Source organism: Perna viridis, chromosome 8 (genome assembly GCF_037379345.1).
Source record: "Perna viridis isolate PV_CMFRI_1.1 ecotype Kerala chromosome 8, ASM3737934v1, whole genome shotgun sequence".
In the NCBI taxonomy this organism is placed as follows: domain Eukaryota; kingdom Metazoa; phylum Mollusca; class Bivalvia; order Mytilida; family Mytilidae; genus Perna; species Perna viridis.
Genome location: NC_142452.1, coordinates 11,332,195 through 11,358,432, shown reverse-complemented (window position 1 = coordinate 11,358,432; position 26,238 = coordinate 11,332,195). Strand labels below are relative to the sequence as shown.

Sequence of the window (26,238 nt, the reverse complement as noted above, 5' to 3'; positions counted from 1 at the left end):
GCATCTTTCCAGACTTTGACCTTTACTTAAACTGAATGAATCAGCAATGTGCGAAAACTTATGCTAATAACATAATCATAATCATTATATGAATAACTCTTTTCTATAAATACCATAATCAGTGTGACACTAAATGTAGCACCATTCATTACTCAAATATATCAACTTTTCCATTATCAAAAAATACACATCTTTCTTGTGCAACAGTTCTTTAACTTTGGTATAACTAACACTGGCGAGAATGCATATATAAAACACTATGTAGGACTAGAAATAAATATAAAACTTTAAAATAAAACAGGACTAGTGATAAACAATTGACAAAAAAAAACGAACATAAAAAGATCAAATTTTCATCTCCATGGTGACAGTATTTTCGTCATCATCCAAATCATCAAAATCTCCTTCCAAATCATCATTGTACCTGTCATTTACTGCAGTACTGTTATCCAGAGCAGAACTACTGTCATCTGCTACAGGTGGAGGTGGTGGACTGGATGGGTTTTGTATTTGACGACTTGCTGCTGAAAGTCCTGCTTGGACCAGAGGTATACCCTGTGATGGTAATTGATATAGAATGTCATTAATAACTTGCAGACTCATAAAATAGATCAGAAAAAGGCAGATTGTGAACTGACCTTAGTAAAAGTCAAAGCCTAAGAGAAAGAAATAGATTTTTCACTGAACAATGATATTCATTTTTGCATTGGCATATTGTTAAGAAAATATACTTATTCAACCATTTAAAGCCGTTACTTGAACAATCAAATCAAGAATTTATGTAAATCACCTTTAAAATAGTGAAGACAACTTTTACCGTACAACACCTATCATTACAAAGATTTATCATCTAAATAATGAGCCAATTAAGAATTAGAGGGTATATATATATATATATATATAGATAGATAAAAAAAGAACCAACATAAATGCCTAAATCAACAGTTACATTGGCTCCTAACTTAACAAAGCTCATTCAACAGTTTCACTGTCCTCCCAAGTTACCACAGGCTCATTCAATGGTTCACTGTCCTCCTAAACTACAGGCTCATTCAGCGGGTTCATTGACCTCCCAAGTTACCACTGGCTCATTCAACAGGTTCACTGTCCTCCCAAGTTACCACAGACTCATTCAACAGTTACACTGTCCTAACTTACCACTGCCTCATTCAACAGGTTCACGGTCTCCCCAAGTTACCACAGGCTCATTCAACAGGTTCACTGTCCTCCTAACTTACCACTGGGTCATTCAACAGTCACATGGTCCTCCTAACTTACCACTGGCTCATTCAACAGTTACATGGTCCTTCCAAGTTACCACTGGATCATTCAATAGTTACACCGTCCTCCCAAGTTACCACTGGCTCATTCAACAGTTACACTGTCCTCCTAACATACCACTGGCTCATTCAACAGTTACATGGTTCTCCTAACTTACCACTGGCTCATTCAACAGTTACATGGTCCTCCTACCTTACCACCGGCTCATTCAACACGTTCACAGTCCTCCCAAGTTACCACTTGCTCATTCAACAGTTACACTGTCCTAACATACCATTGGCTCATTCAACAGTTACACTGTCCCCCCAAGTTACCACTGGCTCATTCAACAGTTACACTGTCCCCCCAAGTTACCACTGGCTCATTCAACAGTTACACTGTCCTCCTAACATACCATTGGCTCATTCAACAGTTACACTGTCCAACCAAGTTACCACTTGCTCATTCAACAGTTACATTGTCCTCCTAACATACCATTGGCTCATTCAACAGTTACACTGTCCCCCCAAGTTACCACTGGCTCATTCAACAGTTACACTGTCCCCCCAAGTTACCACTGGCTCATTCAACAGTTACACTGTCCTCCTAACATACCATTGGCTCATTCAACAGTTACACTGTCCAACCAAGTTACCACTTGCTCATTCAACAGTTACATTGTCCTCCTAACATACCATTGGCTCATTCAACAGTTACACTGTCCCCCCAAGTTACCACTGGCTCATTCAACAGTTACACTGTCCCCCCAAGTTACCACTTGCTCATTCAACAGTTACATTGTCCTCCTAACTTACCACTGGATCATTTACTGGCTCATTCAAGAGTAAAATTATCCTACTATTACTTACCACATGTTTCTTCAAAGTAACATTCAATTCCTTGCTGCTTTTCAATGCAACTACGGCCTTAAAAAAGAACATTTTTATCAGTCATATGGAATCAGGTTTTGATACTTTAGTTACAAAAGCCATAAACAAGTCACATTCAAGGGCACTTTTTATGTGAGTCTACAAAATGATGATGAAATCTTCAATCTATCTAGTCTTTTCTCTAGTGTGACTAAAATGTGAAGTTTTTTTTTTAAATTTATGTACTGCTCCTCAGAGCCATCACTACAAAGCAAAGCATCTCTGGGATGTTCATGGTAATAACTAATCTATTATGTTGTAATACTGATGGTCTGTTGTCTGTCATACTCGTCTTGGTTTATCATTTGTTTAAACATATATAGCAATGGTTTCCTTTGACCTCACATTAGCTATAAGTTTTATACATGTACCAGCAAGATCTGGTTCAAAATTTGTCTGAGTGACAATTATGTCCATCCAATTTTTGTCTTTCTCACATGCAATTCAAAAACTTAAATTCATTATGATACTTTGACTATGGATGGACTTGTTTCTAATGGATCTTTCCTAAGAACAATATAAAACAATTAGAATAAAGCATTATCAAATTTTACCTCTTTATGTGTGATATCTATAAAACTGGCATCATTCACTCTAAGTATCTGGTCCCCAGCCTCCATTCCTACTTTCTCTGCTAAACTATTGGGCTTAACAACCTCAACATAGATCCCTGGGAAATTTCTAGGTCCACTTATTATACTGAAAAACACGATTATAAAAAGGACCCTTTTAACACAGCTTAAAAAGTGTATATATCTTGATTTAGGGTATTTACGGTATATTTAAAACAGTTAAAACAAAATATCCTGCAATTAAATATTTATTCTTTATTCTCTATTATTTGATAGTTTTATCTACTTTTTTGACATCTAGATATTTCCAGTATCATACAATGGACGATATGATACAAGCTAGTGGTATGAAAAATTGCTGTTGTTGTGTGATTGTGGTTTATTTCTATAAAACCAGATTGGTCGAAATTGTTACGATGCTGAAATCAAATAAATTGAGTTGATATTTTGCAATAATCAAAATTCATTCTATACAAAATCTATAATTACATGTGTCTATTCTTGTTAACTTTTTACAGTTTTTGAAGCATTAAACAAAAATAAGCTGTTGTTAAAGATAGCATTTTTCAAATGAATGAAAAAACATTTTCAATATTTAAGTTTGTTTTAACAAGGAGACACTATATCTCATTTTCACCATTTTTTACTAATACATGTAATTCAATACGTGTAGTGAAATATCATTGATTAACTTAAACTTTAAGAAGATTATAAAACTGTAATACAACAAAAGCTGACATTCAAATTAATAAAGAAATATTTCATACAAATTTTTGTATTACAAGTAATTGTTTCATAATTCCTGCACGAAATTACAACATTGGCCTGTCAAAACTGCCCCCTCCAGGACCTACCTTCAACAAAGTGATAGAGCAGTCCTCCAAGGACCTACCTACTTTTTATGACCAACTCAGTAGGTAATTCTAGATAAAGCAGATGATGCTAACCCTACCAGTGCACCTGGTCCATGTTGCCAGTTTTTAGTGGAGTCAGAGTTCCTCATTTACATTTGTTACTTGTATGTATGGCTTTAGTTGCTTTATGTTCTTTGTTGTGTTTGTCTGTTTTCCCTGTCTGGTCTTTGTCCCTGGATTACATTCTTTTGATTTCCCCTAGAATCTTGGTTCCCTAAATTACTCTTACAACCCAGTAAAAGAGCAGTCCTCCCAGGATCTACCTTCAACCCAGTGAAAGGACTACATACAACCCAGTGATAGAGCAGTCCTCCCTGGACCTACCTTCAATCCAGTAATAGAGCAGTCATCCAAGGGTCTACCTTCAACCCAGTGATAGAGAAGTCCTCCAAAGACCTACATACAACCCTGTGATAGAACAGTCCTCCCGGACTTATCTACAACCCAGTGATACAGTAGTCCTCCCAGGACCATCCTACAATCCAGTGTTAGAGCAGTATGGAGTGGGGGTGTCCTAAAGTTGATAAATAAATACCTGGAATTACCTACAACCCACTGAGGGGTCTAAATTGATAAATACCCAAGGCCCTCCCAGGACTAACCATCAACCCAATGAAGGGGCTATCCTCAAGGTGATATGTATAGTCCACCCAAGACCTGCCTACAACCCAATGATGGGGCTGTCCTCAAGTTGGTAAACACCTATGGCCCTCACAGGACTTACCTACAACCCAATGATGGGGCTGTCCTCAAGTTGATAAATACTTTGACTTCTTCACCGGCCCCTTCCTTTTGACTTATATTCAATTTTCTTCCACTGTCTCTCTGCTGAAATACAAATAAAATACTTTCATTATTCAACATGGCAATATATGATTGAAAACCTAAACTAGTAGAGCTAGTTGATTTGCTTTGTATTTTTTTAAAATAGAACATGCATGTTAAAGTCATGCTTCATTTCATTGATAGGGGTTACCTCCAATCTTGTAGGCGACATGTGCTTTTCTGTAGACTTGTATGTTGAGCATTGTATTTAAAGATTGTTTCTTCTAAAGACTTGTATGTCATGCTTGCTCTTCTAAAGACTTGAATGTCTAGCATAGGTGTTTTCCTAAAGCACTGTATGTCATGGGTGTTTTCCAATAGACTTGTATGCCAAAGTTGTATGTCCAAAGGTGTTTTTCTATAGAATTGTACCTTGTGGGTTTTTTTCTAAAGACTTGTATGTCTAGCATTGTATGTCATAAGAAATTATCTCCACATTTGTATGTCACAGGAATTTTTCTATGGCCTTGTGTGTCATGAGTGTTTTTCTATGGACTTGTTTTTCTAGCACTGTATGTAATAAGTGATTATCTCCAGACTTGCACGTCACATATTTTTAAAGACTTGTATGTTAAGCATTGTATGCCATTGGTGATTATCTCTAGGCTTGCATGCCACAGACATTTTTCTATTTGAATTGTTTATTCATCATTGTATGTCACAGGTTTTTTTATTCTATAGAATTGTACATCATGGGTGTTTAGACTTATATGTTTAGCATTGTATGTCATAGGGGATTATCCCAAGTCTTGTATGTCACTGGAGTTTTAACTATTAAACTATTCACTTTGGCTTATTAATTGTGATAGAGTGAAACTTCTCCAAATCGACCACCACTGGGACACGAGGAAATGGCCAATTCATAGGGGTGGTCAGTTTTGTGAAAAATATCAATGTATTCTAAGAGCTTGTCAGTTTGCTGGTTGGGGCATGTTTAATGCCAATTCAAAACTTTGGTTCTTTTATTACATTTCAAAGCTTGCATTATTTGTAAATGGATTGATTTTACAAACGGTACTGCTGACAAAATAATGTTCACAGTTTTGAAAGAATGTGTATTAAAGATCAAAGGGCTATTGATGGTAATTAATCATTTGTTCTGTTTATGTAAACTACCTGCCAACAAAGTTTAATAATTTAACCTCTTTATGGTTTTGGCTTGAGTAAAGATCAGTTTAATTGACAGTTTAAAGATGACACTAATAAATGACCCCGCTTTCCTGATGTGTGTACACATCAATTAAGACCCAAACAGTGACAAAATGTGATGTCTGGATTAAATCTGTTGTTTTAACAACTGCCCACTTCAATTAGCACCTGTCCACTGATGCAATGCAAACCAGTCAATGAATGAATTATTAGTTACATAATCTTTTACAGTTTTGTTGACCTATTTTTACAAGTCAACCATAACCGGCTGGCCAGAATAGAGAAGGTTGTTTTTACTTGAATTATGTAACTAAAACTGTGAAAAACTGGCCAGGTTATTGGGGGTGGCCAACCTACTGAAGACAAAACACACAGGTTTTAAGGTATATTGGCAGGGACTTTTGAGCACAGCTGGTTTGAAGGGAAGACAGCTTTTTTTAGAGTTTGGTTTTAAGAAGTTTCACGGTATAATTATTTTCCTACTAATTTCCAGAAAATGACCCTTGTTCTACTTACAGATCTTTTCCAAGCCAGTCTTTCAACATACTTCCATGTGACATTATCCTCAGCCTGACTGAAATAATTAATACTAACACATATAAAAAAGGTAATGCAACAATTTACCTAGAGATATTCCATGGATATGATATGATTTAAGGAGTAAAAATTGTGCAATGTCCTTATTTGGTATGGTGAAACTTTATAAAAACTAACTATAAACTTGGACAGTAACTTTCAAAGTTTTAGAATCGTACTTTTTTTTCAAATAAGATAAAGATTAAGATCAAATTAAAAAATTTCAAAGTAGGACAGAAAAAAGTCAATTTTTTTGGGATGTGGACCCTTTGACCTCTTACAACTCAAAAGCTGTAAGAGATATCTGAAATCTGATTGAAAAATGGAGGCAGGAATTTTCAAAAGGAATCCAATAAAAGAAATTCAAAATCAGACCAAAAATTAAAAAGTTTATTTTTTAATTTTTTTTGCATTGCCCAATTTTGTACCCCTTTAACTCTAAAACATTTAAAGAAAAGTCTACCCTGTAACAAATGCTTAAAAAGAATTTCAAAAGGAACACATTGAATCTGAATCATAAAAACTGGATCAACAACAAACTTTTCGCAAAATATTAATTATAACATTACCCCTTTTTGCCCCTTATTTCCAAAAGGGATGGGGCAAAAACCTCCAAGAATTATATGCCCCACCACACACAGAAAATGTGTTAAAATCTAAAAAGATTGGATAAGTTTTACTCAAATTATCTTTAATAAACTTCAGTTAACGAATACCAACAATGAAGGCAGGGTGATACCATTATACTACCGAAATTTTTTTGGGTGTTGTATTAAAAATGAACTTCTGAGACTTCAATAAAAAATTAAGTAAGCCTCATTGACTTTTTCCTTAGAATACTTTTTAAAACAATTACATAAATTAATAGTAATACTTACTCTTTCACTGGCAGCATGCCAATATCTGAAAGTAACAAAAACAACTTAAAATACCATAGAAAATAGTTTAGATTTCCCTGATTGAAAAAGTAAAATAACCAAAAAAAAGTCTGGAAATTTTCAAGACCGAAATTTCAAACATTTTAAAATGTAAGCTGAGAAAAGTGATATAAATTCTACAGAAACAACAAGATAAAGCAAGTAAGTAAATTTCATACAGTCATATTTTTATAAATTACAATGTACTGTATTTAAAGAAACAAATTCTGTTGAAAGTGGGGTAACATAAATAAAAAAATAATTAGCAATGAAATGCTTTGCAGAGAATAGCTTGCTAGGACCTCAGAGATCCAACCTTGAACAGTTGAGGCAAGTATAGACACACAATTTAAGCATGATACAGCTCGGACTCTTTGATTGGACACAGGAAAAGAATTTGAACGTTGGCACCTTATTCCTTAATAAACACAACCCCGAAATCATTCTCAGCCTTTATTCTTTTGGGGGTCTTGTACTTTAGGTACACTTTCAAAGAGATCCACTCCCTTTCACTCTTCATTATCTGCACATCATCCATGCTTCTTTCATGCCTCTCTTTGGCCCTCCATTCCTTATTAGTTCAAGTCACAACACTTAAAATCAATCCCAGCAATCCTTTTGTGTATGACACCTTGTTATACAAAGTCAATGAGATCCATTCACTTATCTAAAGTCAAAATTTTAACCAAACAACATGAAAATGCTTGTTTCTGGCCCCTTTTTGGCCCCTGATGTATCAAGGGTTCAAGTAATAAACAATTTCAAAGAGATTTATACACTTATAGTAAAGTTATTGTCTGGACAACCTGAATTAGCTTGTTTCTGGCCCCTTTTTGGGCCCCAATTCCTAAATTGTTTGAGTCAAAACCCACGCAATCAATCATAGCCTTCTTTTAAAGATATGACAAATTGTGGTACAATTTCAAAGATACATACAAAATATATAAAATTATTGTCAAGAGAACATGCAAATGGTAGTTTTTGGACCCTTTTTTGACCTTTTATTTCTGAACAGTTTGAGTAAGAACCCCTCATACTTTGTAAGAAATAATACCAAATCATCTTCCAAATATACAAGGAAGATGTTTACAAAATGCTGGAATTTTTAATTGACAACATATTTGTCCAGTCTGGTGGACACGTTTTTTTAAACAAACGGTTGGCATTCCGATGGGAACAAATTATGCTCCTCTACTTGCTGACCTATTCCTTCACTCTTATGAGGCTGACTTTATAGCTGGTCTGATCCAAAAGAAAGAATATTGTTTAGCTAGTTCCTTTAATCTCAGTTAGATAATGTATTATCTTTAAGCAATCCCAATGTCGGGGATTTGATACATCGCATCTAGACCAAAAATCTTGAGATAAAGGATACCACAGACACTGTGAAGACAGCCTCATATCTTGACCTACACTTAAAAATCGATGGTAAAGGAAAACTATTGACCAAACTTTACGACAAATGTAATGATTTTTCATTCAGGATTGTTAACTTTCCTTTCATCTGTGGTAACATCCCTTCAGCACCTGTGTATGGAGTGTTCATATCACAACTAATACTTTATGCCTGAGCTTGCCGAAACTACGCAGACTATGTATCTCGCTAGAATTCTAACAAATAGGCTTCTGGAACAGGGTTATGTTGCTACAAGATTGAAGTCATCACTACAGAATTTTTATGGTCATCATCATGAACTTGTGGATTGTTATGGTGTATCCATCTGCATCATGAAAACTGATTTATTCAACGTGTCAGTTTTCCTTTCCTCATTTGTCTACCCTGGACTTGACTTTTTAAGAGCAACTTGGGGGCATTTCTAGAAAAGCAGAGGACGCTTACCCTACCAATGCACCTGGTCCATGCTCCCAGTTTTTAGTGGAGTCCGAGTTGCTCATTTGATTTTGTTATTTTGTATGTATGATTTTAGTTACTTCATGTTCTTTGTTGTGTATGTCCGTTTTCCATGTCTGGTCTTTGTCCCTGGATTACATTCTTTTGATTACCGCTATAACCTTGGTTCCCTTGATTATTCAATCAATCTCAGCCTCCCTTTTGTGTTAAAACATTTTGTAGTTTAACTTCAAAACGATCCATTCACAATCAAATTATTGTCGACAATATACTTGTTTTTGAGCCCCATTTTTTCCTTCTAATTCTTAAACGGTTCGAGTCATGGCCCCAAAAATAAATCCCAGGATTACTTTTGTGGTAAAGCACCTTAAAGAATAATTTCATAAAGATATATACACATAAACTCAAGTAATTGTTTGGACAATAGGTGTCTACAAACAAGACAATACTTACTTGTGACTTTCAATTCTATTTGATCAAAGTTTTTAATAAGATTTAGAACCTCTTCATGTATTGCCTCAGCAATCGTAAATCCATTTACTCTTACTATCTCATCACCAACCTATAAATAAATAAAATGATGCATGTAATTAATACTTAAATAGGAATATCTTATTTCATATGTTTATAGAAACTCATTAGCTCTAATGTAATGAATGACTGTAGTGTATTACTTAGTGTATTTGGTAATAAATCAATTAAATGTAAGTGCAAAAAAAAAACAAGTGAAAATAGTTTAACTCTTATCATACCTATAAACAAGCAGTTACAAACACATGCAAGAATGTTCATACAAGACATGCATTTAGGTTGGAATTAATTAAATTGCCATGAATGTCACATGACCTCTTTCACAACGTTTATTTGCTCCATTCAAGTGAAATTCATAGATAGCTTACAAGATGTATAAATGTAGAGATGTAAACAGGTAAACAGATGGATAAATAGACTGCTTATGAGATGTATAAAGGTAGACAGAGAGATGAACGGACAGCTTACGAGATGTATAAAGGTATAAAGAGGGTTGAACGGACAGCTTATGAAATGTATAAAGGTAGACAGAGGGTTGAACAGACAGCTTACGAGATGTTTAAAGGTAGACAAAGGGTTGAACGGACAGCTTATGAGATGTACAAATGTAGACAGAGAATTGAATGGACAGCTTAGGAGATGTACTAAGGTAGACAGAGAGTTGAATGGACATTTTACGAGATGTATAAAGGTAGACAGAGGGTTGAATGGACACCTTACAAGATGTATAATGGTAGACAGAGGGTTGAGTGGACAGCTTACTAAATGTATAAAGGTAGACTAAGGGATGGATGGATGGCTTAAAAGATGTATACAAGACTGGTTGCCTGAGCAATGAATGGACAGTTACATGGACTTAAATGATGGTTACTGTATACACCTAATTATAAAAAAAAGGTTGCTAAATGACATTTTAACAATAAATACCTTAAGTCCTTGTTGGTCAGCCTGGGATCCTGAAGTTACTTGAGATACAAACACACCTATTCCATGCTCAAAACCTATATATAAAATATAACACTGACTATTACAGTTATTTGTTAATATATTGTAAAGTTAGTGATTACAGACACATTTGTTAAGGTAACAGATGTAACATTTCTTGAGAATAGTCTGACAGAGACAATATGTCTTCAGAAACTTGACATGATACCTAAATAAATTTAAATTTCATTGAAAACATTCAGGTTATCTATGATACAGGAGTTACATAAAAAAAACAAGGTTGCTACAATTAGCCATATGACCCTGTAGTCAATAAGATATGAAGATGCATATGTCCTTAAACTCCTTCATAATTCATGTCATCAACCTTGTGGTGTAGTATGCATAACTAAATTTCATAACCATGCATTCTAAAAAAAATATGGAAAGAATGTTTGAAAGTAGTTAAAGAAGATGAATCTTAAATGTCTATAATTAATGAGAAATCTTAAAATAGTCCAAGTTAATTACGTTAGTTTCAACTCCTACAAAAAAGTTTAATCAACACTGAGACATAGAATGAAAATAAATTTATTTACCATAAAATCACCAAATAGTTTCAAAGAAGACGCATCAACAAGAGATGAAAATTACTGAGAAATGCTGAAATAATGGAAGTCCCATAACTCTTTAAAAAAATGTCTAATTAAAATGGCTGAAGTGTATGCACACCTATTCTTCATTGCAATAAAACCTATCAATTATGGAAAAAATAGACCAAGCAGTTTCATCAGAGATTTGTTCACAATGTCTTCTTCATCTGAAATACGTTGAAAATAGTTTAAATCACACAACTCAAAATCCTTAAAAATATGTCAACTCAAAATCCTTAAAAATCTGCAACTCAAAATCCTTAAAAATCTGTCAACTCAAAATCCTTATATATCTGTCAACTCAAAATCTTTAAAAATATGTCAACTCAAAATCCTTAAAAATATGTCAACTCAAAATCCTTCAAAATCTGTCAAATCAAAATCCTTCAAAATCTGTCCCTCAAAATCCTTAAAAATCTGTCAGCTCAAAATCTTAAAAAAAATCTGTCAACTCAAAATCCTTTAAATTCTGTCAACTCAAAATCCTTAAAAATCTTTCACTCAAAATCCTTAAAAATCTGTCAACTTAAAATCCTTCAAAATCTGTCAACTTAAAATCCTTAAAATTCTGTCCCTCAAAATCTTTAAAAATCTGTCAGCTCAAAATCTTTAAAAAATCTGTCAACTCAAAGTCCTTTAAATTCTGTCAACTCAAAATTGTTAAAAATCTGTCCCTCAAAATCCTTAAAAATCTGTCAGCTCAAAATCTTAAAAAAAATCTGTCAACTCAAAATCCTTTAAATTCTGTCAACTCAAAATCCTTAAAAATCTGTCAACTCAAAATCCTTCAAAATCTGTCAACTCAAAATCCTTAAAATTCTGTCCCTCAAAGTCTTTAAAAATCTGTCAGCTCAAAATCTTTAAAAAATCTGTCAACTCAAAGTCCTTTAAAATCTGTCAACTCAAAATTGTTAAAAATCTGTCACTCAAAATCCTTAAAAATCTGTCAGCTCAAAATCTTAAAAAATCTGTCAACTCAAAATCCTTCAAAATCTGTCAACTCAAAATCTTTAAAAATCTGTCAACTCAAAATGACAGAACAGTGTGAACATCTAAGCAAAGCACTACAAAGCAATACATTCTACCAAATTTGGAACAAGCAGTTACAGAGGAGATCAGATCACAAGTTTGACGCTGCCTGTCAATATACATAAGCCTTACAACTGTAGAAAATGTTTGGCTCTGCTGAGCTGTTTCGCCACTCTAGTTAAATTAGTCCTTAGAAGTTTTTGTCCGTCTAATGTACAGGTAAGGAGACAAGATACATGTAAATACAGAATAACAATAGTTTTGAAGTCTAAACAAAACACAGTGAGCATGTGATATTCTGTTGTGAGTCTGATATTCTGTCGTGAGTCTGTGATATTTTGTCGTGAGTCTGTGATATTCTGTTGTGAGTCTCTAATATTGTTGTGAGTCTGTGATATTCTATCGTGAGTCTGTGCTATTTTGTCGTGAGTCTGTGATATTCTGTTGTGAGTCTCTAATATTCTGTCATGAGTCTGTGATATTCTGTCGTGATGGTGAGCCTATGATATTCTGTCGTGAATCTGTGATTTTCTGTTGTGAGTCTGTGATATTCTGTTGTGACAGTGAGCCTGTGATATTCTGTCAATACTTTATCAAATGATCTTGTTCTATTAAATGGCAACACAATGGTCAATTTTATCTCATATTCTCATTGGAACTGCCAATATTTTTTAGTATCAAGGCAGTAGTCTGAGATGAGGATGATGATTATTCATTTTTATAAAAAGAGCATATAACAAAAATATATAAGTACCTCCTCTTACAGCAAACCCAAGACTTTCATTTGGTCTCCTCCTTAGATTAATAACACGTAACCTTTGTCCAGCAGGAGGCGGGGCTAACTTATCATATTCCATCTGATGCTTTGGTGGAATTAATGGCCTGAAAAAAATAAAACTTTAATGTATCTATATAGTATACTCTATTTTTTGAATGGGTCAATGTCTAAATAGAAAATGACTTTTATTGGAGGTTACATATTATCAAGACAGTGATGATAGCAGAATAGTTTAAGGTTACAAGGGTAGACTGCAGCCAATATGGACATTGTCACTGCTATGCGACTTATTAGAAGTATCATATAGTGGAGAATGTTGTAGTTAATCATATACTGGGTAATTATTTAAATCAAATTCTAATCTACTATTCTATTACATGTTGACGAGTTTAGCTGTCTCATTCCACTGATCAAAAAGTTCAAAATAATCAAACCTAGAAATACTGTGAGCTCACAAAGAGAATACACCCTGATTCAAATGGTGTAAACCAATGAAGCTGGATTTGGAGTCCTCCAACAGCAATAGTTAGTTTCCTTTGTGCACATCTACCAACCTTTCTATGAAATTTCAAAATCTCAAAAGCAGCTTATGGGGAAGTTATGCTTACAGAAAATGTGGATAAAAGAATGAATATACAGGTTGATTTTTATTAAACCCCATCCCAACCAACTTTGTGGGAATTCTACTGCCACAGGTTAATAACAATATCTGGTCACTATCAGTCAACTATCGTACTATATAATGTACGTTTTTTATTGTACCTAGTATCTGACAAATGATAGAAGACTTAATTGTCATAGATACACAGCATAAAGTTACAACATGACCCCTACTATTGGAATATGGCCGTAATTTTCATATTCTTGTCAACATTGTTTTTAAAAAGATGTATTTAACTTGGTAGCTAATTAAAACTACTTAAAATATAGGAAGGTGTCCTTTCTGCTACGCCTCTGTAATGCAAGTAATCAAGTTCATTTTTGATGCCAGTAAATTCATTTATAAAATTTCTGTATTATAACGAATATATTTAAAAACTTATTAATAAATAAAGTATACATAGCAGTAATGAAAATGCTTTTTCACGTTTAATCATGAAGTGTGGTATACTCATCCATAATATATAAAGCCTTCTTTTGATCCAATTACAAAGTGAATGATACATTTCACTGAGCATGTAATTGCATGTATACTAAATGTTCAATGATAAAGCTGCACAATAGATAATTATCTATTTCAAATTTTCACAAGAGATTTAAAAGAATGAATTATTCATAATTTCATGACTAAGTATTTCACATTATACTTTGTTGCAGAGTTATAAGATACTATTACCATTGCTATATATATATGCCTTAAATAGATATCTATTTATCTTTCAAGGATACAAAGCATTTAAAAAAGACAGTAATCTATCAAGCAGCTTAATTTAATTCACAAACCGGTGCATATAAACTATGAATTATGAAATACATTATTGCACTTATTTGCATTTTTTTTAAATGAAATGATCTTACTTGAGTGAAGACGCACTTTAAAGTGGATACAAATGGTACTACATTGTATTTGATCAAAATGGCTCTAAAAGGTCTCTAAATTGGGGAGTGACTGAAATTTTGTACTTGTAAAAAGTTTTTTATTTTAACTGTGACCTAAAAATTACAGAAGCAGGTGTTTAACAAATAGACACAGTATTGTTATCTAACAGAGTACCCTAGAAATATGTTTGATACATTTGTCACAGGAAAATGTCACTGAGATCATTTTACACTCAAGGGTAATCAAACTTTGAAAATTGAATACATCTTAAAAAAATCTTACTCTACTATGATTGTCAAACCTGTCAGTTCTTAGATTTATTACATGGATTATTGAGAATATTTAGATTCTGATATATCTCAATAATCACTTATTATGTATACAATAATTGGTATAATGCAAATCTTTATATCTTAGATTCTTAGTTCACCAGTCAAAAGTATTCCAAAAATAATCTGATTTATATATACATGTAAATAATTATGAAATTTATTTGCTTAATTGACGTCTGAATGTGCACAGATGTCTTGCCCTAAAAAACCTATCTGTTAGTTTGAACATTATGACTTAAGGTTGTACACATTACTAAACTTATTTCTTGATAAACCCAGAACATAAACAGTTATAGAACAGAAACAGTAAGTTACATGAGTTGTCGTGCTAGGCATACCCCAACTGAGACAGGAAGTTACATGAGTTGTCGTGCTAGGCATACCCCAACTGATACAGGAAGTTGCATGAGTTGTCGTGCTAGGCATACCCCAACTGATACAGGAAGTTACATGAGTTGTCGTGCTAGGCATACCCCAACTGAGACAGGAAGTTACATGAGTTGTCGTGCTAGGCATACCCCAACTGATACAGGAAGTTGCATGAGTTGTCATGCTAGGCATACCCCAACTGATACAGGAAGTTGCATGAGTTGTCGTGCTAGGCATACCCCAACTGATACAGGAAGTTACATGAGTTGTCGTGCTAGGCATACCCCAACTGATACAGGAAGTTGGTATCCAACAGCAACCACTGTATGCCTCATCTATAGAAAGCCACATATAAAATTTAAAATCACTCAAATGGACTCAGACCACTGAGAAATTCTGACAGACTGATGGAATGATGCCAAGGTGATACCAATATATACCATCTCGTTCAGTGGAGGTATAATTTTACTACACATAACTACTTACTAATCATAGTAGTGCGGATCTGTAGGAACATCAGTAACATGCTTTATACATTGATTCCATGAAACATGATTGGCTAAAAATCCTTCAGGAAGTGACATATTTGGAAATGACATATGCAGTTACATTTTAGGAAGTGGAAGTAATTGGTTGAAGTTTTAATACAGACATACATTGAGGGTTATATTGGAAGTAAAACATATTCCCTTTGGTTGAAACATCAACAAAGTAACAACACAGCTGTACATTATCAACAGTCAAATGTAATTTGAGTACAAATAGCTCCATCCATCCTAGGCAGAACCTGAAACTTTATTAAACCACTCAGTAGCAGGGGAACCCAATCTTAATTATATATGGAATGACTGCCTTGGTATATTGCTTAATTAATCATCAGACGTTGTTCCTAGAAAAAAAGGTCAATTTAACATATTAAATGGTACCTATCATTCAACTTTTATTTTGCACCCCAAAAATAAATTCTAAAATTACACTATCACAATACCGGTAATAAATGCACACACTATGACTCAAAATGAGCAGTTAGTATTTCATATTTATTTGTTGAGGGACCAGATCTCATGGGTACTGCATACTATTTCTACATCTTTAATTTACTTTTACCCCAAAATTTCAGTGCTGTACAACATACAGATATGGAAAATCCAGGCATACATTTATTCATTATAGTCATAAATAAATCATAAATATATAATGAGCTCCTGGGCATGGTATTCTGAGGTGAATCAATAAACAGAACAAATATATAAAAGATAACACTATTGTTGGTAAATATTTTATCATTCTGGTGAAAAAAAAAGGGATTTTATTTTGTATCATAAAAAAATGAATGAGCTAGTCCATAGCTAGTGTAGATTATATTATGAATAATTAATTTCTTAATTACAACATTGAAAAATTGATCAGTTCAAACAAAAGATGAAATCGTAAATGCTGTAATTGCGTCTCATTAAAATTTTATAGGTTTTATAGATGTATTGTCCTTTAAAGTTAGATCTAGTAATGAAAATTTTAAATATTAATGTCTGAATAAGATAAATATCTGGAAGTTTATAAAATTTCTTACTATGCATAATGGAAAAATAAATAATTAAACATGAAAGTAGAAGGCAGATCAATAATCACTGAATCACATTTTTTATTTTGCCATACTAAATTTATCTGAAATATTTATTTTAGAAGTGTATATATGTTGTCATCTGTCAAAACACAAAATTCCATTGAGGACTTTTAGAAATGTTTAATGTATCTGCATCTCAGTATTTTGATGTTTCTCAATTTTGGCGAAATTGTTTACATGTATCTACAGGTCTAAAACTTCAATTGCACTATATCCTAAGGCAAAGAAGTTTTGGATGGACTAGATAATTTTTTTTTTCACATTCATTACATTCATAACAAGAAAATATATAAATGATCAAATTAGTAGTACATGTATTATTATTGCATTGTAATACTGTAAACCATTATATTTTCCATGCAGTTTTATTTTCACCCTTGGATCTGAAAAATTTAACTGTCTGGAATATTTTCTTCATAGAACATTATAACATTTTTGAAGAATAATAACAAATTTAAAATTGATCGATAACGTGAGCAGACTAAATGAAGCGAAAATTTCCTGATGTGAAGTACATTTGTTTTAAGATTTTCTGAATGTTTTCCTACTACCATCATTGACATCAAGCCACATGATGTTACCAACCTCAAAACAAAACCCTAGCAGAACCTTAGGATAGTATAGGTTTAACATCAATATACATGTATGTACATGTACAACGTTACCTGTCTAAACCGGATCCCTTTCTGACTTTAAAGTTGTTCAGTTTAGAAAGGAGTTTGGTTCACCCAGGTTAAAATACATTAAAATTGGTACAAAGGGACTTTAAGAAGTGTCTGGTTTAGACAGGTTTCATAGTAGTTAGCCTAATCAAATCAAATGATTCAATGGTTATTGTAACACCACAAATTTGTACAATGTGTGTGCAATGTTCAACACTCAACTTTGACCTTTTAGACAACAGAAAAGAGAATTAAAACTGAAGTTCACTAATACCCACATACATAAATTTTCCTTACAAATACTTACATTATTTTTCAAATTTACAACATTAGTAAAACTAACACAAATTCTTACAAATAAATCACTTTGATGAGTGATTTGCAGGTGCTTAACAATTGGTTACGAGTACGACAATCATAAAGTGCCTTCATGATTTAGTTAGGTAATGCAATACATATTTCTGCAAGGATTTACTAAGAATGAATGCAATGCATTTACAATAAAAGAACACAATTTACAATAGATGTATATAACTAATTTACAATTGCATATGAATTTAATACATTAATTGTTAATAATTATAAGTACAATGCACATTGTTACAGTTTGGTCCAAACTGTTACAGATAACTAAAGAATAGTTTCCCTAACAAGATTTTACGAATATTTGCAATTTCATTACAAGTGTTTCAAGAGATTTTTCAGTGGTGTTGTATTAACTCATATACATGTAAATGCCAATCAGCCTCAAGCTTTCTTCAATTAAATATTCAGGGACATTTGACAAGAGAAACAAGTTAATGTTATACCAAAATTTCTTTGAACTTTTTCTCCCACTGGAAACCTAACTTTCATGGTCCTAGACAAAGTATTCATATATATTTGCAAAGTGCTCACTAGAATCTGTGCTTATCCGTTTATCCACCAAAGAACAATTTATAACCAGTCACAATTGTTCATAAATGCATTGTAAAACAATCATATACAATGCATTTATGAACAATTGTGACAAAACAGTTCTTTTGATTAATACAAGTTCTTGTGACTTTCGATGTGTTAAGAGTGATTAGCAAGCACTTTACACAGGTAAATATTTTTCATGTGAAATTCATGTCAATTGAGCTTCACATGAAATTCATGTGAAATTCACAAAACACGAATTTCATGTGAACATTTCATGTGAATTTCACGTTAAGGCTCCATTCACCCGAATTTCATGTGAACTCTGTCACTTAGTTTATTTGCTCAATTCAGGTAAAAATCATGTGAAATTTGTGTGAAAATCATGAAATAATTTTGCCTGTGTAGGTATGATTAAAGATTCTTGGGCATGTATGAAAAAAATTTTGCCATCTTGAATTGATAAGAATGTCTGCAAGTAAAAAATGATTGCTTACAAATGACTATGAATTGATTATTCATAAGAAAGATTTGTGAATGTAAAACATCTTCAACAATTTATGTCATCAAGTGATGCTTTAGTCTGTATAATTTATCATCTGGGGAAAAAATGGTTAAAAACATTAATACAAACAATGTATTTGAGGCTCAAAAAAAAAGAGCAGCTCATTTTACTTTGAATATAAATGAAATATAAGTGCCTTCATAGTTTTTTAATCACACAATGAATTGGATGCCTTTACATTATTGTTTTATTTAATGAAAAGAATGTTATTTTACATTGTGACGTCATTAATCTTTTAGCTGAAGTAGAACTCAGTACGAAAACAACAGGAAAATATATTATTTTCATCAATGGCATCCACAAATGTAAATACATTTGTGTGCTATTCATCCTTATTTAAATAAAAGACATTTTATTATTATTAGTAGAAACCTTATGTACAACATATACATGTAATACCCTTCAGTTGAATCAATACCCTTTGCAAACCTCCAAATTATAATTGTATAATCCCCTTCACAATAAAAAAAGAAAAGTTAATAAAAATCAAAAGACAGGTTTGATAGGAATTGTGTGTACCAGCTTTAGAACATTGTAACACTATTTTAAACCTGGAAATTAAATTACTTCCCTTTGTAAGCATCCAATAATAGTTGTCTTACTTCATGTACATCAGGATAGTACACCAAACAGAAAATCAACTGATTGATTGGAAGAGTTGCACTTACAAGGTAAGACAAGTATGGATAGACAGACAAATAGACATAGCAATTCTTGCTTAACACCTAAGATAGACATAGCGATTCTTGTTCAACACCTAAGACAGACATAGCAATTCTTGCTTAACACCTAAGGGATATAATTCTGTAAAAATAAGCAAAACATTTTATTTTGTGACATTCTGATATCAAACTCAAAGCATCTTAGTGATCACAAGTTTTGTTGCTGAAGCTATTATATGCTCATTGAAATCATTCCCATGAAACATGTGGTTAAAAGCTCTTCAAATTTATATATTTTGCTTCTTTTATCAAAGTAAAACACTGAATAAAATTTCAAGAAATTTAAATGAGCCAATTAAATTTTACAGAAGATGTTAGGTACCCCCTTAAAAGGTACAAAATCTTATAAATATCTCTAGACTACTTCAGTCTTTTTTTATATTTTTCTCAATATCTATGAAAATGATAGGTCTTATTAGTGAATAAATATCAGCAAAAAATGTAAGCAGTGCAATTTTCATGAGATTAGTTCTATTGATGTGAGCTCTTTTGATTTTTTAACTTCTGATTTTACATTTTGGAGTTCAGAGACTTAATGAATTTTCCTACAATAACTCACAAAATGGGTCAAAGACAGAAATAGCAAGATTTCATTAAACAGGAAGTAGGTATTGAAAAGGCCTAAAATCAGATCCCACAATAAAGGACCTGTACCTGATGCTGGATACCAAATATCAAGAGGCTGTGACAAGTAGTTGCTGAGAAAAGTGTTACGAAAATAATTTCCCTGCCCGCCTGACCACCATTCACCAAACTATAACCCTATTTTCACATATGAAATTCAGCCATGGCTTCCAGTTATTTTCACAATTTAGTCTAAATTTTATTTCTAATTATGTAAGTCATCTTGATCTGTATCACTTTCAGATTTCAGGTTTTCCAGTTATTGGACTTTTTATCATACAAAAAGAGAATTTCCTATTTTTTTTCTTGAGTACCTAACACTTCTAGTAATTTCTATGAAACTTTGATAAATTATTGATATAAGTTCTGTTTTGACTTTAATAGCTTTCTGGTTTTTTTTTCATTATTACATAGGAGACTTTACTTCTACATAAAGAAATAAGATGATTTACCTATTGGTCTGTCATGTCATCTCCATAAATTAAATCATGTATTTAGATTGGTGCATATGATGGAGGTAAGTTTCTTGACAGGGAAAGTCAAACTGAACAAGCATCATTATTCAATCATAATTGTTTCTTGAAAGTGTCCAGCTTAAAGGGGGTTAGCGTACTGATGGCACAAATCTTTATTTATACAAACCTTAGAAACTCAAATATTTCTAGTTTGTTAGGCTCATCAATATATCTCATCATCTCTCCAACAAGGTGGATCAGGTCCAAGTTTCTGAAAATACAGTATATATAAGAAAATAGCTACTGGTGGATCCAAGGTGGGAGGAAGGGTGCCGCCTAATTTTTTTTTTTAAATTATATTTTCTTAATTAAAACACTGAGATACTCAGAAAGCAGTATGCATGTAGTTCAATAAATAACTAACCCAATAATTTTTACAATGTTGGTATCTTTTTTGCATTTTTCTTGAGGAAAAATTTGAGGCCTTACATATGAAGGTTAGAACCCCCTTTTTTAAAATCTACAATCCCACCACAGTTACATGTACATGACATATTACTATGTCAGTGTTTCAGTAAGATAGTTAATGCTCAGGACCAGGATCATGTGAAGAAGAGGATATTTTAGTACCCATAACTAGAAAAAAAAGACATCCTTATAATTTGTGTTGCTTAACACTTTTATAATGGCTCATAAATTTGTTTAATGTAAATCAAACGAGATTGTTACGCATAGCTATATGTCCCCTATCGCCACAAAAAAGTTAAAGTGCAAAAGACCCATAACTCCTGTAAAATTCAAATTTGTCTGAACAAAAATTACTGGGCAATATTATCAACTTCATATGATGTCTAACAATTCCACTAAATTTGAAAAAAATCTGTTGAGCAGTTTCCTAGATGTTGCGTCCTTAGTGTTCCTATAATGTAGGATGAACAAATTCAACAAAGTCCCATTAGGCCTGTAAAATTTGTTAAATCAAAATGGAGGTGCAATAAGATCAAATACAAATAGTGACTAACAATCCAACAAAGTTCGAACAAAAATATAATGGCGATTTCCAAAGAGATTCATCCATGGGACCAGACGGGAAGCATTAACAAACACCAGTATTTCTATGTCCTCTTCTGTGAAGTGGTGGAGGAGTTAAAAGACATATAAAACATTTTTATGTTCTGTAAGAGAGGTATTGTATTCTTTGCTGACTGGGGCACTTCATATTTCCCCATGGTTAGTATATAACTCATAATTGTAATTTATAGACAAATTGGGAAGTTGTACCAAGGGTTGGGGTAATCATAATCACCAATCTTAATCGATTGTAATCCATTAACACACAGTAAGTAATCAAAAGTAATCTATAATCGTCATTGATTTCAATTACTTGAAATCAAAATTTAATCGATTACAGTTTTTTAAAGCTCTGTAATCATCGATAACATTTTGAAACATCGTGTTTTAAAAGGAGTTCATTTGTGTAATTAATAGAAAAAAAAAGTACATTTACTTATGATATTTGAATATAAAATATGTTAATGAATCAATCACGCTATTATGTATTTTAATGCATCATGACTAATTTGGTTCATTATCATCACAGACAAATCATACTTTATCATGTTTCATTAAATGTTTTAACAGTTTAACAATGAATTTATTTAATATTGTACTTGATTTTATGTGTCTCCATAGAAAAACTATGAGCAATGCTCACTAACTTGAGCCCCCACTGCCTCACTGGATAACATGCACCATTTGACCTCCAAACTGATGTGGAATAAATTATAGCGAGCAACACGAAGCAGTGTGAGCTCTACGGTTATTACATGCACTTTCTAAATTTTGCTTAATGTTCCAAAATATACTAACGAAAAAAAAAAGTCATGTCCAGGAAGTAACAAAAAGTAACTGTCCTTACGGAGAAAATTCATCATTTCCTTCAATAAAACAAATAAAAAACATAGGTTAAGATTACGCTACAGTAAAAATAAATTCATCTTTTCTGATAGTTTTCAAGTCTTTCTCTATTTTTTTTATTTATTTAAAGAAGTGAATGTGATGTTTTTAAAAACTTCTGGAAACATGTGAATGTACGTACATGTATCTCCGCTGCTCCACTGTCGCTGTTGCCAAGAACCTAACCCGCCTCGGAAAAAAAATATATAACTCCGATTACATTATCAAAATCGAAGCATAGCTTTCCTAAGATAGGAAAGGCAATCATTTTCTTGTTTTGAATTTGCAGCTGTCGTCTGAATTTCGTTTACATCACATATGTGTAAAATATTCCCACCATCCGTGGAGAACCGTAATAATTACGTTATCTGTACAGATAGATCTGACCGACCAAAACTGAAATGAATGTTGCTAGAGAAGCCCTTAAGGGATGAAAAATGTTAAGTATTGCTACAAAGTTATCGAGAATTTTGAGAGCGAGGGGAAATGGGGTATGGGATTGGAATATTTTGGGGAGAAAAAATTTCAACTTATTCATTTATTACAAAAAACTCCCCCATTAATTAACAAGACATATTTTCAAATAGAAATATTGATTTCGCTTGCTGCTTAAATATAAATAAAAATGTTGCACTTGCGAAGTAAAATTTTTTCATCCGGATCAACACCCTTCTTTGCAATGTCATTTATTATTTTTACGAGTCTCACACAGACGGTACATGTATGGTAAAGCTCACGGTGCTCACTGATTTAGGCATTGCCTACTCCATATTAAAATACATGTGGGAGGTGCACGATGGCAATATGTAACAAATATTCTGTGTAAGTTGCATTAAATTTTATTCAGTGGTGTGGGAGGAGTAATGGATGAGATATGAGAACCCCTCTGCATTATGGAAGGAAGTATAGACAGACTGAAGGACAGACACTCTATCATTATTCAAGTGAAGAGTATAATAAAATTTGATGCTCCAATGAAATCTACAAATTAAAAAAGAAAACCTTAAACAACAAAATTCTGACAAATATAAAATGATACTTACATATTAGTGTATGCCCTTTTGAGTTCATGACTTAATTTAAAACATGGCATTATGCAATAAAGAATGTGTGAAAATTCCATTCAGCATATGAAAGGAGTTGGGATTAGAACTGGGGACAGACAAACAGATGGACAGCATGATCACCTTTAACCTTCCCCTTATCAAACATGCAGTTTAATTTTTCCCATGATCACAGAAGTAGCTTTAATGTTTCTGGGACAGAGATACTCATGTGGCAATCCCAACTAGTATTTAGCAGGACTTCTTAGAATACATGCTATTATTGAGTATATGGTGCTGTAAAAGTCAAAGCATTCATTATCACCTATCAACGTACTTACTGTTGATAAAGTTCTAGGGCTTGGAATACAGCATCTCTTTCTTCAGTTTTAGGTATCAAATCATTCACCTTAGAGAAGAAATAATAGTAAAATAAAAAGCAACAAAAAAAAAAAAAAAACAAGATACCTAACAATTTAGAGCCATAATTAAAAAATAAATCATAGTTTGAAGTACATTTGTGCAAAGTTAGTCAATCTTTATGTAGAACAAAACATGACTTTATGTGCATTTATAGCAAACTGGGGCTTTACCTGACTTACATGTATCTGTGATAACTTGCAATATACAAATGTATCATACTTATATGTTTCATGATGAGATGAGATAATGTTAAAATTTAATAAAGTGAGTTGATATTTTGCATAATTCAACTTTAATGAGTTATTAAACCAATTCTTTGCAGTATTATAGCCACTTGATATTTAGCATCAGTCATGGAGTAAATTTTAGCGACATTCATCCACATAAAATGTATGAATTCACGAGTGGTATCAGAAGGACATTGGTTAGAAACGTCATGACGTCACCAGGTTTTATAGAAAATGAATCACAACCACACAACAACCAATTGCAACAGCAAATTTTTCATGTCACTAATTTATATTACATTGTCTATGGTTTGGTATTGCAAATATCTAACCATCCAAGAAGTAGATTAAATAATAAAGAAATGTATGATCAATATGTTTTTAATATTATTATGTGGGTATGATATAAGGTAATACATAGACTGACCCAGAACAAAAAAGGTAATATACAGACTGGCCCAGGACAAAAAAGGTAATACACAGACTGGCCCAGGACAAAAAAGGTAATACAAAGACTGGCCCAGGACAAAAAAAGTAATACACAGACTGACCCAGGACAAAAAAAGTAATACACAGACTGACCCAGGACAAAAAAAGTAATACACAGACTGACCCAGGACAATGTCTAAGTAATACAAGTCATTTGAAACTCAAGAAAAAATGTAAAACCCAAATTCAATTTTTTTCTTATTTAAATAACATAGAGTCCTACTAATTGTAATTATTGAAGCCAATAAATTACCAAGCACAGGTTTAGGTATGGCCAAGATATAATGCAAAACAAATACAAACAGGGATCATGGGATTTACTTTTGGGGCTATGGTCACTACAGTTCTTCTTACAGCCCTTAAATTTTGTTGAAAAGGGGCAAATGATTGATTGATTGTTGGGGTTTAATGCCCGAGCAGCAATATTTCAGCTATATTCAGGGAATGAACATGAAGTGGATGATAAAATGAACAAGAATTGAAAAGGGGCAAAAGGCTTTTCAAAATCTGTTAAAAATAGTGCATAGAAATGAAATACTGGCCTACAAAATTTGTAAAATCATGGTCCTTGTTTTATTCACACTTCCAATACATTTACCATTACAGTTTCAAAAGGAACAATTGTGATGTAAACATGAAAAAGATGCAGAAACAGAGGAAAGACAATAATAAATTTAACTGAGACATTGAAGTACATATGTGATGAAAAACTGTACAATAACAGATGACATTACACAATTTTAATAATTGTAAGTAAATGTAGATCATAAAAATATACTGACAATCAAGGACAACAACTCTCCATTGAATAAATATACCTAAGTTGACAATAAATGACTTTAATTTGGAGAACACTGGTTTATCAAAACTATATTCACTAATGACTGGAGGAAAAAATACTGGAATACAGTCTACTTCTTCAACAACTAAGCATGGAAATCATTGTAAGGAAGTCAGTTCTACATTGTAACTTCCCTTCCATATCAAAACTTACATCGTAACTTACCCTTCCAAAAAATTCTGTTGCTGAAGAACTTCTAGCAGTAGCCATTTTAACACTTGAAGTGTCAAGTATTGCAATATAAAGATTATCTCCCCTAAACAAATGCCTCAAAACTGACAAAAAATTCAACTAAAAGTAACTACCGTACAAATACAATCTATACACAGGTAATTTGTCCATCAAACATAAAATTTATTGGTCTTCTGATAACCTATAGATACCCCTTATCAGGGCAGATCGAAATTTAATAAAAATCATAATCTTTCGGATAAGGATCCAAAGGGGAAATGAATGTTCACTATCAAAAAGTAAATTTAATTCAGAAATATCTTCTAGATAACACAACTTTGCAAGTAATTCTGAAGTAAAAAATGGTAAAAGTAATTGAATAAAAT

The 26,238-nt window shown here is 32.7% G+C and overlaps 1 protein-coding gene across 7 annotated transcripts in view; it reads right to left on the bottom strand.

The window, feature by feature from the left end:
• The window catches only part of LOC148609320 (harmonin-like), a 47,462-nt gene that overhangs the window by 12,791 nt on the left and 8,433 nt on the right, over positions 1 to 26,238 (bottom strand). The window contains exons 1-12 of one of the 7 annotated variants that reach the window (XM_088542682.1): positions 25,835 to 26,214; positions 24,043 to 24,110; positions 20,890 to 20,973; positions 12,886 to 13,013; positions 10,453 to 10,526; positions 9,448 to 9,556; positions 7,104 to 7,128; positions 6,166 to 6,223; positions 4,400 to 4,503; positions 2,744 to 2,888; positions 2,130 to 2,186; positions 425 to 555 (exon numbers count right to left, since the gene is read on the bottom strand). In XM_088542682.1, coding sequence (XP_088398808.1) covers positions 425 to 555; positions 2,130 to 2,186; positions 2,744 to 2,888; positions 4,400 to 4,503; positions 6,166 to 6,223; positions 7,104 to 7,128; positions 9,448 to 9,556; positions 10,453 to 10,526; positions 12,886 to 13,013; positions 20,890 to 20,973; positions 24,043 to 24,110; positions 25,835 to 25,891 — 1,040 coding nt within the window. In that variant the 5' untranslated portion in view covers positions 25,892 to 26,214. Of the gene's footprint in view, positions 1 to 424; positions 556 to 2,129; positions 2,187 to 2,743; positions 2,889 to 4,399; positions 4,504 to 6,165; positions 6,224 to 7,103; positions 7,129 to 9,447; positions 9,557 to 10,452; positions 10,527 to 12,885; positions 13,014 to 20,889; positions 20,974 to 24,042; positions 24,111 to 25,834; positions 26,215 to 26,238 lie in introns of those variants that run through there. The other 6 variants (XM_088542683.1, XM_088542685.1, XM_088542687.1 and 3 more) reach the window with 6 other exon arrangements.